This window comes from Protomyctophum parallelum (genome assembly GCF_964188405.1).
Source record: "Protomyctophum parallelum genome assembly, chromosome: 14".
Classification (NCBI taxonomy): domain Eukaryota; kingdom Metazoa; phylum Chordata; class Actinopteri; order Myctophiformes; family Myctophidae; genus Protomyctophum; species Protomyctophum parallelum.
In genome coordinates, this window is record NC_139709.1 from 6511762 (window position 1) to 6524149 (window position 12388).

Here is a 12388-nt window from a genome sequence, read left to right on the forward strand (position 1 = left end):
GCATCAGAGTATAACCAACAAATATTAAACAAGAAATTACAAATGACACAAACAAAAAACTGTTACACAGACATTCTCTCGCCCCCTCTCGTACTCTCTTCCCTTAATCCCTATGTTTTCCATAAACAATCGTATTATACTATTGATCATAAAATATGATAAATACAAAGATATAAATAAAAATAAGCAGATCCCTGTTTATAGTGGGGTCAGGGTTAACTATACCGTACACCATGATTCTATTAAAACAATCAAGAAAAACTAGGTAATACCAAGACAGTAAATTATCTCTCCTCATACAGTACAATGTACTTCATCAAATAAATCAGACCAGACCAGTTTATAAGATTTTAATTATAACAGTGAAGTTAACACATTTAGTACAGGAAGTGGCTTCAAAATAAAGGCTATAGTGCCAGAGTTGTCTGATCGCTTTTACTTTGAAAGCCATGAAACAGGAAACACTTGCCTAAAAACGTTGACTTTACAAAGGGACCTCACATCCCCGATCATCTTAATATATTGTTTTACGCTCCAAAAAACGTTCATATTTTGCGGGAGAGACGGATGAGGAGCAGAAATGAAGCGCCAGCATATCGATCCATTCATCACCGCGGAGAGCGCCTTGGATTAGGAGATACGAGTCATTCTTTCCGCCGCGCTAACATGGGAGTCAATGACAAGCTAATAGTTGCACTGAGCGTTAGCATACGGCAAGCGAAAAGCGAAATGCCAAAAAAAAAAATAGGAAAAATTCTGAATATTCTTATCTCGCCCCGCGTCGCTGGGACGTCGCTAGGACGTCCTCACATGTCAATAGTACTAATATTTCGGGGTCCTTATGACGTTCTCAGACGTCCTATGTATAGAATCTGTTAAGGGTTAGGTAGGCTATGAAGCAATATTACACGAGAGGGTGTGCATTAGCGTCATTAATGGTAAATGGTAAAATGGTGCATTTATATAGTGCCTTTATCCAAGGTGCTTTTCATAGATTGTGCATTACATTCACCCATTCACACACACATTCACACACCGATGGCGGCGGAAACCATGCAAGGCACCAAACCAGCACATCAGGACCAATTAGGGGTTCAGTGTCTTGCTCAAGGACACTTCGACTCTAACTCTGGGGAAGCCCGGGTTTGAACTGGCAACCTTCCGGCCACTCTACCCCTGAGTGGCCGGGGTAGAGTGGAGTATGAAGAGGCCTTAAGTCTAATAAAGAGAGGCTTATAGTTATAATTGTCTGAGCTGCTCCAGTGTGTTCAGCACCAGCTCAGTGGCCTTGTGGTTAGAGTGTCCGCCCTGAAACTGGGAGGTCGGGGTTCGATCCCCGGGCCGGGTCATACCAAAGACTGTACAAATGGGACCCAATGCCTCCCTGCTTGGCACTCGGCATCAAAGGGTTGGATTAGGGGGGGCGTCAAATCAAGGAATCAAATGATTCCAGCACGGCTGCAGCTCAGCGCTCCAAGAGAGATGGGTCAAATGCGGAGAACACATTTCACTGCGGTAACGTGGGTGACAAATCGTACGACTTTGACTTCTTGATTTCTTCTGATTAATGATTGTTCAGGTAGTTCAGTGACAGATCTGTTCCATTTCCATCTTGCAACACTCTTTAAACAATCTGCTCTAATGAGTTGTCTTTCTCTCTGCTGTCTCTATGCTGTCTGTCTCTCTGCTGTCTGTCTCTCTGCTGTCTGTCTGCTGTCTCTCTGCTGTCTGTCTCTCTGCTGTCTCTCTGCTGTCTGTCTGCTGTCTCTCTGCTGTCTTTCTCTCTGCTGTCTCTCTGCTGTCTGTCTCTCTGCTGTCTCTCTGCTGTCTGTCTGCTGTCTCTCTGCTGTCTTTCTCTCTGCTGTCTCTCTGCTGTCTGTCTCTCTGCTGTCTTTCTCTCTGCTGTCTTTCTCTCTGCTGTCTGTCTCTCTGCTGTCTTTCTCTCTGCTGTCTTTCTCTCTGCTGTCTTTCTCTGCTGTCTTTCTCTCTGCTGTCTTTCTCTCTGCTGTCTTTCTCTCTGCTGTCTTTCTCTGCTGTCTTTCTCTCTGCTGTCTTTCTCTCTGCTGTCTTTCTCTCTGCTGTCTTTCTCTGCTGTCTTTCTCTCTGCTGTCTTTCTCTCTGCTGTCTGTCTCTCTGCTGTCTCTCTGCTGTCTTTCTCTCTGCTGTCTCTCTGCTGTCTTTCTCTCTGCTGTCTTTCTCTCTGCTGTCTTTCTCTCTGCTGTCTTTCTCTGCTGTCTTTCTCTCTGCTGTCTTTCTCTCTGCTGTCTCTCTGCTGTCTCTCTGCTGTCTTTCTCTCTGCTGTCTCTCTGCTGTCTTTCTCTCTGCTGTCTTTCTCTCTGCTGTCTGTCTCTCTGCTGTCTTTCTCTCTGCTGTCTGTCTCTCTGCTGTCTCTCTGCTGTCTGTCTCTCTGCTGTCTTTCTCTCTGCTGTCTGTCTCTCTGCTGTCTGTCTCTCTGCTGTCTTTCTCTCTGCTGTCTGTCTCTCTGCTGTCTTTCTCTCTGCTGTCTTTCTCTCTGCTGTCTGTCTCTCTGCTGTCTTTCTCTCTGCTGTCTTTCTCTCTGCTGTCTTTCTCTCTGCTGTCTCTCTGCTGTCTCTCTCTCTGCTGTCTTTCTCTCTGCTGTCTCTCTGCTGTCTTTCTCTCTGCTGTCTTTCTCTCTGCTGTCTTTCTCTCTGCTGTCTTTCTCTCTGCTGTCTTTCTCTCTGCTGTCCTTCATCACAGAAAGGGCTCGATGAGGAGTGAGCCTCACCGATGACCTCCGGAGAGCCTTTCACCTTCTATGATATGGTTAAGCTCCTCCCCCTCCGTATCCAAAGCAACTGTAGAATAAAGCAAAAGTTCATTCAAATAAACATGTGTGCATGTCGTTCATTTCATGGATCTAAGAAACCATGGATCAAATTACACTTTTACTCACAGTAGATCTGTCAGTTCAAATTCCCAGTGGTATTTAGACCTGACAGTATAACATGATGCTTAGTTAAAACACCAAAAGGGGTTCCCGTACAGACTGGGTTAAAATCAAACGATTCGTAATAATAATTATGTGCAAAAGGAGTGCAAAAGGCCAACTGGGAAATTGTTTAACGGGAAGTTACAATTTGTGACAATGACTTGGGAAGGGAGACGAGTATGATTGTGGAGAACAGTCTATACTAGTGTTTCGCAACCTTTGTATATAAATTTAAAATATATATATGTGACACTGCCACATAAATGTGTGAAGAAATGTATTTCCTTTCCTGGTATGATGAGTATTGAATGAAAATGAACATAACATACTGGGTGATAACAAGGGAATATATTGGTTAAAATAATGGTTGAATATGTAACCCCCAGAATGTATAGTATACGGAAAATATGTTTTGTTATGTTTTGTTTTGTGTAGTGAAACCAGGGTCATTAAGTTTCTGTTGACAAGGTTTGAGCATAGGGGGAGCTGTGGGGAAAAAGCATGTTAGCAATAGTTCCAGGAAGTGAGGTACCAGGATACAAGCTATAAAATTACAGGAAGTGCGGCGGCCAGGCATTTCCATTGTAGGTATCAAAAAGAGTGTTTGGAGTCTCTTTAACAAACCTTTTGGACAAATGGGGAACCTGCTGTGACCTCCTGACTTGAAGCTTGGGTGAGGAATAGACCTTTTCCCCTTTTTGAGCAATGCATTGCCTTTATTGATGACTTTATGGATTACGTGATTTTTGGAAAAGAGAAGATCTAAAAATGTTGGTTTGATTACTCTTGGGGATTACTTTTTTGATACTTGACTCAGGAACTTAAAAAAAAACAACATTTTCATGTGTACTTTGAAATCTTGATTATTCAATTTAATTAATATTTCAGTTGTTCAAGTTAACTTCAAAAGCAACATTTACAGTATAACTACTGACGCAGGTGCAGGTTGTCAGGCATACAATGTTATGGTTATGATTGTTATAAATAAATTAAATAAAGAAGTACAACGGTGCCAAAATACCCCCATCTCACAGGTAGAGGACCACAGCCCCACACCATCACTATACACGGCTATATTTTACCCAATGTAAAATAAGTACAGCAATTCATGGCAACTTCAGGTCATCTAGACTTTTCACAAAACAACGAAAAATAGATCGTTGTGTGTGTGTGTGTGTGTGTGTGTGTGTGTGTGTGTGTGTGTGTGTGTGTGTGTGTGTGTGTGTGTGTGTGTGTGTGTGTGTGTGTGTGTGTGTGTGTGTGTGTGTGTGTGTGTGTGTGTGTGTGTGTGTGTGTGTGTGTGTGTGTGTGTGTGTGTGTGTGTGTGTGTGTGTGTGTGTGTGTGTGTGTGTGTGTTGAAATATTCCTAAACAAATGGAGCTGGGAACTTCTCCTTTGGTCCACCCATTCCTGGGAAATGTGAGAATGGTCCAGTGAAAAAGAAAATCCCATTGTGAGTGTATGGGATTTTTCTCTATCACTTCACACGGGTGAAATTCACCCAAACGCCTGCCTGTAGAGAAAAACCAGGGAAACAAACCACCTTCTATGATGTCACAGAGCATCATGTAGGTATACCAAAGATGGTCTATTTATGAAGATGGGCCAACAAACTAGAGGACAAATGGTACACACAGCCTACAAATGGTCTCCTAAATATAGTAGGTGTAGTTTGCTTCTCACTTTTAATATGTCCATTCATTTCACGTTATGTGAATATTATTAATATTCACATATCTTAAATATGGGGCCAGCGCCCCCTATGTGTTGTCCGTCAAATTGCAGATGGACAGAGAGAGGCTTCCGGACTCCTCTCAAATCTTGCGAGAGTTTGTTGCTGGGATAAAGAAATGTCATTAACTAAGTAGATTTGAGACTTAAGCCATTTTAGTATGTTGTAAATAGTGTGTGCCTTGTGATAATCGGGTCCAGTATTAAGTTCAGTGACCATGGAGTTAAGGAATGGTTCAGAAGCTGTGTTCACATTCACTCTCCAATTAGAAATGAATAGACGCCAACATTCTTCCTGTCTCCTAATAATGTTACCGCCCACCTCACGCAGATACAGGAAGTAAAGCAAAGTTGGCCTCTCTTGCTAATTCTCCTCTTGGGGTATACTGAAAGACCCACACACGTCAACTCGGCTCAGACATAATAAGAGACATTATGACAATTAGAAAAATATAATTGTCCGGGTGAAAATCACCCGTGTTTAAAGTGTTCTAGGGTTAAGAAGGTTTCTTTGGTGCTTGTGTTGTTCTGGATGTTTGACCCTCTAACTTCTAACTGTGCATTGGAGTAAAGAGTAATCTAGACTTTGGCAGAGTTTGGAATTTGAACCCACGACCTCTGCACCATCAAGAGAGAATCTTAACAGATTATAACGGCGACCTGGCTGCCTTCATGGCTCCTTTTCCATCACACTTGTCCTTTTGCTTAATGTCAACGTGCATTGGAGCAGAGAGCGGTAGCCTACAACCCAAGAGGCCAATAGCAAGAGAGGCCAACTTTGCTTTACTTCCCGTATCTGCGTGAGGTGGGCGTTAACATTATTGGGAGACGGGAAGAAGAATGTTGGAGTCTATTCATTTCCAATGGGACAGTGAACGTGAACACAGCTTCTGATCCATTCCTTATTATTATTATTATTCATTTCTAATGGGAGAATGAACGTGAACACAGCTTCTGAACCATTCCTTAACTCCATGGTCACTGAACTAAATACTGGACCCAATCATCACAAGGCACACAATATTTACAAGATATTCATAGTAAAAGGGCTTCTTTTAGCGAGACAAATCAGGAAAAATCTACTTTATCCCAGCAATAAACTATCGCGAGATTTGAGAGGAGTCCGGAAGCCTCTCTCTGTCCATCTGCAATTTAACAGACAACACATAGGGGGCGCTGGCCCCACATTTAAAATGACAATATGTGAATATTATAACGTGATATTAATGGACATGAAATAAAATGTGTGTTCCAATGCTTAATAATATAATTTCCCATAACTGTCTTAGACTGTTGGTTGATGGGGGCTGATTTGGGAAATGGGAATCATGATATTTGCCATATAATGCTCTCAATGCTCCACATGACGTCAGTGCATGTAGCCATGCCTATAAAGTAGGCATGGCTACAAAAGCCTACAAATGTTGTAGGCCCTAGGCTCTGTGAACCATTCGGCCTCTAGTGGCTCCAATGAAGTTGGCCCATCTTTATAAATTAATAATCTTTGTTACAACCTTGGCATGGAATCAATGAACCCATGATGACCTTGGCTTAGCAACATGGAGTGAGCTGCCTGGCTCAATGTGACATATCTGAGGGCCAATAGCATGGGCTTCATGTAAATGCCAAAGTAACACACTGCAGGGAATAGAACCCCATCTAAAACCAAGTCTAAAAATGGCTCATTATAGGCTTTAAAAAGAATACCTAAAAAAACAGAAGGTACACCCCCTTGACTGTCATAAACAGGAAAGCAGTAACAGATAAAACACAAATGCAATACATAAACACATGCATACACTAATCTATGTAACACCGCTCTGAAATACAACATAAACACACAAAATAAGCCGAACTACAAGCTCACAATGCGTCGCTTTGGTCCGTGTTGTGAGCTTGTGGATTGGCAATTTTCACTACTTCTTAAACATTTATGCTGTAATTAGATTTTGTATTAATTAAAACTGTATTTTGTTTGACAGCGTTGTATATAATATAAAAAATTGCTTAAAAAAGGAAACATCCTGATGCCAGTTTGAAAGTAGTTAAAGGACCACTTCACCACTTTTCAACCTATCTTCATATAATAGCTCCTCACTAATAATCATGATAAAATGGCATGATTTTTTCTTACTCAGTCTGTGTCTCATAGGAGGGCTGTGGGCAGTTTAGAAACCGTCTTCCAGTGACATCATCATTAGGCAGAGTATTTTTTAAACAAGATTTTTTTTACAAAAATGTTTAGATTTTCATTATCGTGAGAACGATGGCTTCCATTTTCGCATTGCAACTTTTCAGGACTAGAAAGCCTGCTGTTTTTATTAGCTTGTATTCCCCATCGATGATGTCACTGGAAGACGGTTTCTGAACTGCCCACAGCCCTCCTATGAGACGCAGACCGAGTAGAAAAGAATTGCGCCAATGTTTTTCATGATTATTAGTGAGGACCTATTATATGAAGATAGGTTGAAAAGTGGTGAAGTGGTCCTTTAAGTTAACACAATAAAAATATCCCCAAATAGATTATTTTGTATAGGCCTATACTTTCAATTAAATCAATTAGTTTGATCAACTTTTGCACATGCTTACCTTATTGATGTGGCGTATTAAACAGTGGAGCAGTGGGGCGAGCTACTGCAGGTCCTGTGTGTTTCTAGGATCCATAGATAGAAGCCTGGTACCGGTCCAATCCATGCATGGTCTTCTTGTCCTCATGTGATCTGTGGAGAGACATGAATATAAATAAAGATGTTTGTGTGTGTGTGTGTGTGTGTGTGCGTGTGCGCGCACACACGTGTGTGCACCCGTGTACATACGCGTGCGCGACTGCGCGTTAATGAGAGAACATCAAAGACAGAGGGAGTGAGTGCCATGTGTGGAGTGTTAACCTGACCTGAACCCTTTCACAAGCCTGACAAGTGTATGTGTGTGTGGAAAAGCTTTTGATAATGCAAATGATTTAGAAGTTCACAAGGTTGTACACTGAATATAAACTCCCTTTGTGGTCAGTGTGGAAAGAGTTTTACTAACTCACGTCATGAGCGCACACACACATGAAAGATAAATCTGTTTAGTGTGAGCAGTATGACGAGAGCTTCATAGAGCAGGTATAGGAAAGTTAGGAAACATCAGCAAATCCACATAACTGCAGACACACTCCCAATCTTCCGCCGTCGCATGAAAACCCACCTTCAGACTCAATCATCTTGCAATGGGTCTGGACGTCTGGTCCACAAGATTCGATACACCACCAAGATACCCATGTACCTGTCTAGACACTTCCTTAACCCATTCTGACCCGAGATCAGATTCATACGAGGTTTCCACCGGACACACACTGGTCTGATGAACCCATTCTGACCTGAGATCAGATTAAAAAAATGTCAGTCGTTCTTCGATTTTTCAAAAAATAGCAGACCTACAAGCTCGTAGCACGCCACTCAGTGGCACGCTATGAGCTTGTAGATCTGCTATTTTTCAATAGTTAAAGCATAACATGATGCTAACACCAAAATGAGTTCCCGATCGGAATGGGTTAATGTAAACAAAGTCCACACCCACAACACCAGAGGGAGTGCAACAAACCATGTACAACCCAGATTCGGCACAAACAAGGGACTAAATTATTTTCGCTCCTATGCCACCAAAATGTGGAATGCCCTACCAACAGGCATTAAGACATGTGAATCCCTTGACTCCTTCAAAACCGCTCTCAAAGGGCACCTACGGACGGCTGCTATTCGAAACTGGCCCCTGTAAAATCTGAATCTTTGATAATATGTTTTTTTTTTTCTTGCTTGCTGTAAATCACTCTGGATTAAGAGCGTCTGCTAAATGCCTTAATTGTAAATTGAGTCGACATCATATTCTGGCTGCCTATTGGATTTATTTCGACGACTACAAATCTTTATAGTTGCTTTTCCACTCACTGTGTATATCTGATCAACAAAGCCTTATCGAGGTGATAAGGTGATAATCCTTGTTTTTATTTCTGTCAACTGTCAAAGACAGGGATGGGCAACTTTGACGATGGAGAGGGCCACTATATTTCCACACTCACTCCAGAGGGACACATTAATAAACATGAACACACTTTATATAGCAAAAATAGCCTAACTGGCCTACCGGCATGTGCACTTAAGCCCCTCCAGCTGATCCAAAATGCCGCAGCTCGCTTGGTCTTCAACCAGACAAACCAGACACGTCTCCCCCCTTATCTGATGCTGGCATTCAAAGCAAACAAAGGTATGCCTCCCCCATATCTCACAAGTATGATCGTACCCTATACAAACCCTCCCGCTCACTCAGATCAGCCAACGCAGGGAAGCTGGAGGTACCTTCACTAAAAACCCCGGGACAACGCTCCACACGTCCCAAACTCTTCTCCCTTCTGGCTCCAAAACTTCAGACTCCACCATGGCCCGTAGCACTTGCCCTAGCCTAGCCCCTTAGATAGCACTTTATGTAGACTTAGATAGTATTTTAGACAGACTTATAGCTCGTTACGTAGACAGCACTAGAATTGCATTTTATGTAGTCATAGCACTTTATAGTACACATGTATATTGTATAATATAGTATAGTATGTATAGTTGACATAGATACTATGCCTAAATTGTAATAGCCAATCTACAAGCTCAATATGTGTCGCAGTGCAATACCTTTTGAACTTTGCTCATTTTGAACTGGAATCCTGAAAGGTAACCTTTTTATTTAATTTCAAATGCATTTAGTTTTAGTTAAGTTAACTTTATGAACTAAATACAAATATATTGGACATAAAAAAAAGACAAAAAACATTTAAACATACCGTATATAGACTGTAATGCAAGTAATTAATGCGTGACATGTTTGGAATTGTAACAGCTGCAATAATATATATCAGTATTCTGATATTAACCTGCGGGCCACATTAAATTATGGTGGGGGCATGTGACCAGGAGTCGGGTTACTTTACTACTCGTATGCAATGACAATGAAATGGATGACTGATGGGCAGACAGGCGGCACTAACTAAGCACGATGACAGATGAATACCAAACCCACACCAATAAAGCTAAGAATAGACCAGATACAATATCTTGGATCTTTTTTTTAGTGGGCATAATGTCAAATAAATTCAAAGAATGAAGCAACCAAAAATGTATTTGATTGAATTAATGCTCACTAATGTAACTTATTTTTTTTAATGAATAACACGTAATGTGTCCACAGTATAATGTAACATATAATCCTATATTTGCAGGTTTTGCCCCTATAGGCTTTATGGAATGAGCTCCCACTCTGTGGACATTTTTAAAGGACTGTTGAAAACTCACCTTTTTAAACAGGCCTTTCCATAGTTCCTTTATTTTAACTCTATTTTGTCTTACTTTATTAGTGATTTAGTTCTTGACTTGTTTTATTGACTATTGACTTGTTTTAATTGTATTGTTGTTAAAGCACTTTGTGACTGTAATTGTCTGTGAAAGGTGCTCTATAAATACACTTTACTTACTTACTTACTTACTATACAATAAGGTTGTTGTGTTTAGTCTCCCTTCTCTTCTATTGGGCTATAGTTCCAAACACTGGAACTATCTCATTGAGACAAAGTGGGTGCATATGGGCTATAGTTCCAAACATTGGAACTATCTCATTGAGACAAAGCGGGTGCCCTATGGGCTATAGTTCCAAACATTGCTCCTAATATGGCTGGAACTATTCCATTGAGATAGAATGAGCACTTCCACATTCCATTGTTACAATGGGAGTCAACGCTAGTGTCGCCACTCTCTTACTACATTACTCTGGTTTGGCCCGCCCTCAGCCCTCCACTTCCTGTGGTGTGCCTGTGTTTTCATTCCCACTACCAACTATTCTGAATGACCCTGCTGACAGATTTGGTAGCGCAGCACATAATCTGTTCTTGAGAGATTTTTTTTTTTTAATGTTTTTGAAACTTTTAATGAAAGGATATTATTATTACAATTGCAACAGTAGTTCATGGAAGTTTTTTGTGTCTTTTTGTTTCACTGGTACTGCACATGTATACTGAAATAGATCATATTTCTACTAAAAATGTTGCACCTAACCCACGCCTATCCCTCTTCTGTGAAACTTTATTTTTTCGATGAATCTGTATTGGCAGTTTTCCTCACCTGATTGAGGGTCACGCATGCACGCACACACACACACACACACACACACACACACACACACGCACACACATAAGGGGCGGTGTGGATTGTGTGTTTTTGTTAAATGAAGGCCTGTAAATCCCTTCAAAACTTTAGCAGTGATTAAGGGCTATCCTATTCATAGGCGGAGCTTGAACTTGACGCCTGGGGGTGCGACTGCTTGGCCAACGACACCCGCACGTTTTTACAATGCCCTAACCCCCAAAAATGAGTTCTTTAGGTAGTACAGCAGCTCACACACATACACACATGCACTACAGCCATACAGTGAGTCATCATATCATGATAAGAGAGATGATTACAAACTACAGTCAGAAGCCAGAAGTTAAGTTTAAAAAAAAAGAAAAAACCTTTTTTTTTTTTTTTTGCCAGGGGGTGCAGTGCACCCCCTGAACCCCCTCAAGCTCCGCCCATGATCCTATTCAAATGAACATGACTTGAAAAAGTCTGTCATAATTTAAAAAAAGATAGTGTGGAAGAACAACTTTTGCCTGTCCTTAAAATGTACAGTGACATGCTTAGCAGATTTTGACCAGCCTATTAGCCAATTAATGCTTTAACTCGTAATTTGAAATGAGTTAACTTTTTTAATAGTAGATCACATAATGAAAACTAGGATGTAGCCTATACTTGACAGACACCATACTATGCTGTATGCTAGCGAGGCCACTGCTTTCACAAAAACACACATTTGATTAGACTTTCTCCAATTGAACTTCCCTGACATGTTGACGTTTTATTTTGGTACAGCAATGTCATCATACAGTATATCCATCGCCGTTAAACGAGAACAATTGTGCACCTGTTATGCCTCATCTATCCCAAGAGCCAGGAGACAGATATATCAGCACCCGTACAAAGCTGCCCTCCTCAATCATAGAAAAAAAAACATTCAGACAAGAATTTGGTGGGTGGGTTATCTCTGTCGTCAAGGCAATGGCACAATGCCATGACTGTAAGTAGAGACCAAGGCCTGAAGATTTACAGTAACTGGGTAGAATAGCGGTGACTCGGTGAGTGACAATAAGTCCTCCGACCATAGCTCTGGTAGACAACAGCTGCAATTCTTCATTGCCTCGGAACCCCTCTACAAAATGCCTTCTGCACTACAACACATGCTAGAGCTTCTCTGAGCTGTTTATCTCGGATTGTAATTCAGGATATTTACATCCACAGCCATGTTCTTTGACAGCATGTCCAGCATGTGTCATACATGACTAGAAAGTGAAGTTGAGCCAAGGACATGATTTAAAACGAAAACAAAGTAATTGTATCCCATGTGGCTCCGATGCGGTGATTTTACCATTTTAAATGAAGCAACCAAACACATGGGCAGCTACCTCATAAAACCACAGGGAGTATTTTAGAGTATTACAGGACAATGTAAAAAAACAACAACAACATTGATTTACTGCAGATGGTATCATTTGATCTCGAGTGTAGCCTTATCTCTGATCTCCCTATAGGCCACTGCCCTCCCCTTACTTTGCTGTGTACCATTCAGTGTCCTCGATTTGTTTGTCACAAG

At 41.2% G+C, this 12388-nt stretch overlaps 1 protein-coding gene across 1 annotated transcript in view; it reads left to right on the forward strand.

The window, feature by feature from the left end:
• The window catches only part of LOC310870589 (myosin-7-like), a gene marked incomplete at its 5' end in the record, with an annotated part of 30539 nt that extends 27740 nt beyond the window's left edge, over positions 1 to 2799 (forward strand). Inside the window, one exon of the mRNA XM_083781834.1 lies at positions 2719 to 2799. Coding sequence (XP_083637960.1) covers positions 2719 to 2739 — 21 coding nt within the window. The 3' untranslated portion in view covers positions 2740 to 2799. The remainder of the gene's footprint in view (positions 1 to 2718) is intronic.
• Positions 2800 to 12388: the final 9589 nt, after the last annotated feature.